Source organism: Sphaerulina musiva, assembly GCF_000320565.1.
Source record: "Sphaerulina musiva SO2202 unplaced genomic scaffold SEPMUscaffold_45, whole genome shotgun sequence".
Taxonomy (NCBI): domain Eukaryota; kingdom Fungi; phylum Ascomycota; class Dothideomycetes; order Mycosphaerellales; family Mycosphaerellaceae; genus Sphaerulina; species Sphaerulina musiva.
Window position 1 is genome coordinate 1 of NW_016017427.1, and position 3,027 is coordinate 3,027.

General features: G+C 42.7%; 1 protein-coding gene across 1 annotated transcript; it reads right to left on the reverse strand.

The window, feature by feature from the left end:
* Nucleotides 1-476: 476 nt before the first annotated feature.
* Nucleotides 477-2,680, reverse strand: SEPMUDRAFT_121771 (uncharacterized protein; the record flags this gene model as incomplete). Its single annotated transcript, XM_016901723.1, has 7 exons — nucleotides 477-623; nucleotides 691-861; nucleotides 931-1,136; nucleotides 1,672-1,681; nucleotides 1,736-1,835; nucleotides 1,891-1,999; nucleotides 2,392-2,680. 7 exons carry the CDS (start codon nucleotides 2,678-2,680, stop codon nucleotides 477-479), a joined length of 1,032 nt encoding a protein of 343 aa, XP_016756004.1.
* Between the last annotated feature and the right edge of the window lie 347 nt (nucleotides 2,681-3,027).

Genomic DNA, 3,027 nt, shown 5'->3' on the forward strand with positions numbered 1-3,027 from the left:
ATAGAGTTCGAATGGCCACGGATCGATCGGTATGTCGATAAAGGCATAGTACTCCAGACGTGATTAATCCCTGGACGGATAATTGGCGATGCCTTGTTCTTTGCCCAATTCCGGATTTCCGCTTTTTCGTGCTCTAGAAACCGTTAGGGAACCATTTACTAAATGGTTTAATTATACTTACTCATCAGATCTGCGATTACCTGGGTATATGCTACCTGGGAAGTAACACTACGTAGCGATTGCATCTTCTCGATAACAGGGCTATAATCCTTTCCTACCGCACGATGGATTGAACGCGTAAAGTGTACGCTACAGTAAATTACTGTACTCTGGATATGCGTACGCCAATCCATCTGGGGGGCGAGTACCTCGAGGAAGCGCCCGAGTCCTAGTAACTATTAGCGTAATATTAGGCAGGCATTAGGATACTGTTATAGTAACGATACCGCTCGCCTGTTTACTACTCATATCCATCATCACAGCTGAGATACCCTCTTGGTGGATATGTCGGAACCGTAAAGGCTTGCCAGTAGCGGAATCCAAAGTTCGAGAAAGCCGTTCAAAGGTCTGCTGATATATTGCCGTTGTTTCACCAAAGACAAGAACTCTCGCGAGCGGAACGTCTAAATACTATTAGTCTAATGGTATACTACCGGTTGAATACTGTTACAGTTACTTACTATGGTTTACACCCTCATCCCATACACCAAAGAGAATCTCGTTAAGATCCTTTTGATATATACGCTTAAACGACATATCAACCTCAAAGTAGTTGATCTCGTGAAAGAGTGCGCCTTGCTTTTTGAAAAAGCAAATTACCATAATACTATCGCCCTCGCGAAAGCATGCCTGGATATATTGCTAGTATTAAGTAAGTAACTAATATAATAACGTTCCAGAACCGTTACGATAAGGGTTGATAATAGTTACCTCGTCAGGTGGGCCTTGCTTCTGGAGTTCCCACTCGTGGAGGCAACCTGCGAATTGAGTACCAGCAGGATAACGTAGGAGACGTTGTCGAGTAATTTCCGCGGCGATACGATCACTATTCGCAAGTGTAGTATCAAGTTGGGCAAGGCAAGTAAGCCCACGATTCTTGAGAAACTCCTGGACAAGTGTTGTCTGCTCAAAGGTAACTGTATAATATTAGCGAAACGTTAGCGTAACGATAGAATACTATTTACCAAATGTTAATTGCGTAATTGAACATCTCGAGATCAATTGCCGTATCTCGGTAATAATAGACGTAGGAGTCCGAGATGGTGGCGGCGGCGCGTGAGAGTGCTTTCCAGTTGATATAAAGAGTACACAGGGATATGTATCTAGATCGTCTGGAATAAACTTCTGGAATATAACCGAACAAGACGTATGGACAAGAATACCAGGACCGGTACCAGGATGCAAAAAGTCTGGAATAATACCCTATTAGTATAATAACAGTATCCTAACAGTTCGGTACTATTTACTTACTACACGTCTCTTTCTTCGACTTCGTTGGTTCGACCTGGAAGCAGTGTGGAGTAACGGTATGCTGTTCCCTCGTATGGAATAGAGAATATAAATAATCTCCGTTAACTTGATCGGAAAAGGATACAGGCTGAAAGAAATGGTCGTGCTTATCACTACGATTCCAGTAACGGTTAGAGCACCTGATATATGGATCGCGCATACCGCTGGCCTCCTAGAGTCTATTAATACGAAACCGTTACCCTATCATTACGTTAACAGTACTTACATTGACCGTCGCAAATCTGCCAAATACTGGTTTACAGGAATCACGAAATGCTTTACAAGCAGTTTGAGTCGAAAATTTCCGTCGTATACCGTAGAAGGTTCTAAATCGTTAATTAGTAAAAATTTGAAATGGTTATAAACCATTTTCTTATATACTTCAAGGCATTCCGTTTCCATAGATCGGGCTCGTTATACTCGGCGTTTCCTTTAGCATAATCGGCCTGCTCGATCCAGAAATTGTCGGGTATTTCATAGTGCGCCATATCTAGAACGTTAGTCAAACGGTTCCCTATTATTACCCTAATATTGTATAAATACTTACGACTCAGCCGATCGTTAAGATAGGTACAGTGCTTTAGCCCACTACACGTATACGTATATTTTTTGCACGGTATACCACCCTCCTTCCGCCCGAGAAGAAGACACTTCGTACTTGATCTCCCATTCGGTTGGGACCTGCTATACTGGACCTAATAATCGGAAGGCGTTAGGGAACCGTTACGCTAACAGTATATAAACAATAGATCCTTACATCGATGTCTTCGACCTTTGAACCCGCCCTTAGGTCGACTAGATAGCCGTGCCCCATAGATGAGCTTTTCGGATAAGATGGAAGTGCGCCAACGTAGTCCAGTGATCCAATTGTTATTGGCTTACTCTTTGCTTTCGTAACATAGATTGTTGGATCTGGAATCTCTTCGACTTCACTCTCTCCCGCCTGCCGCTCTTGATTATAAAACTGGTCCTCGAGTTCACTCCACTCTTTACTAATCTCGTCGAGATTAATCTCTTCATCATCGTCCTCAACGTTACCAAACCAGTCGTCAAACATTTGAGAACCGGCTGGTAAGGTAGCTTTCTCCCAAGTCCACCGACTCTCGTAGGTACTTGGCGAAGAGCCTGATGGGACGTCTGATAAATCAATACTTGGAATCAGGCGAGACATATTCGGGGTAATTTGAGGAGCCATCTATTAATTATCTTAGAAACGATATACTAACGGTATAGTAACAGTATAATAACAGTAGATATATACTTACTGTTGTCGAGGGAGTAAATTGTAGACAAGTACAAGATAGATTCGGTAAATATAGAGTAAATAGTAGTGAACTATTATCGTAAGAGTAGGTAGATAGTTTGCAGATGGTTCGATAGAAGTAGATGTAGAGGAAGAAGAAAAACATGACCTGCACTCGTAATTTAAACTATGCACTCGTTCTATCTTGGCATGCGTTTTGAATGCTTAGTCAGGAGTGCGTGGAACCTCAGAACGAGTGCGCGTCAGCGCCGCGC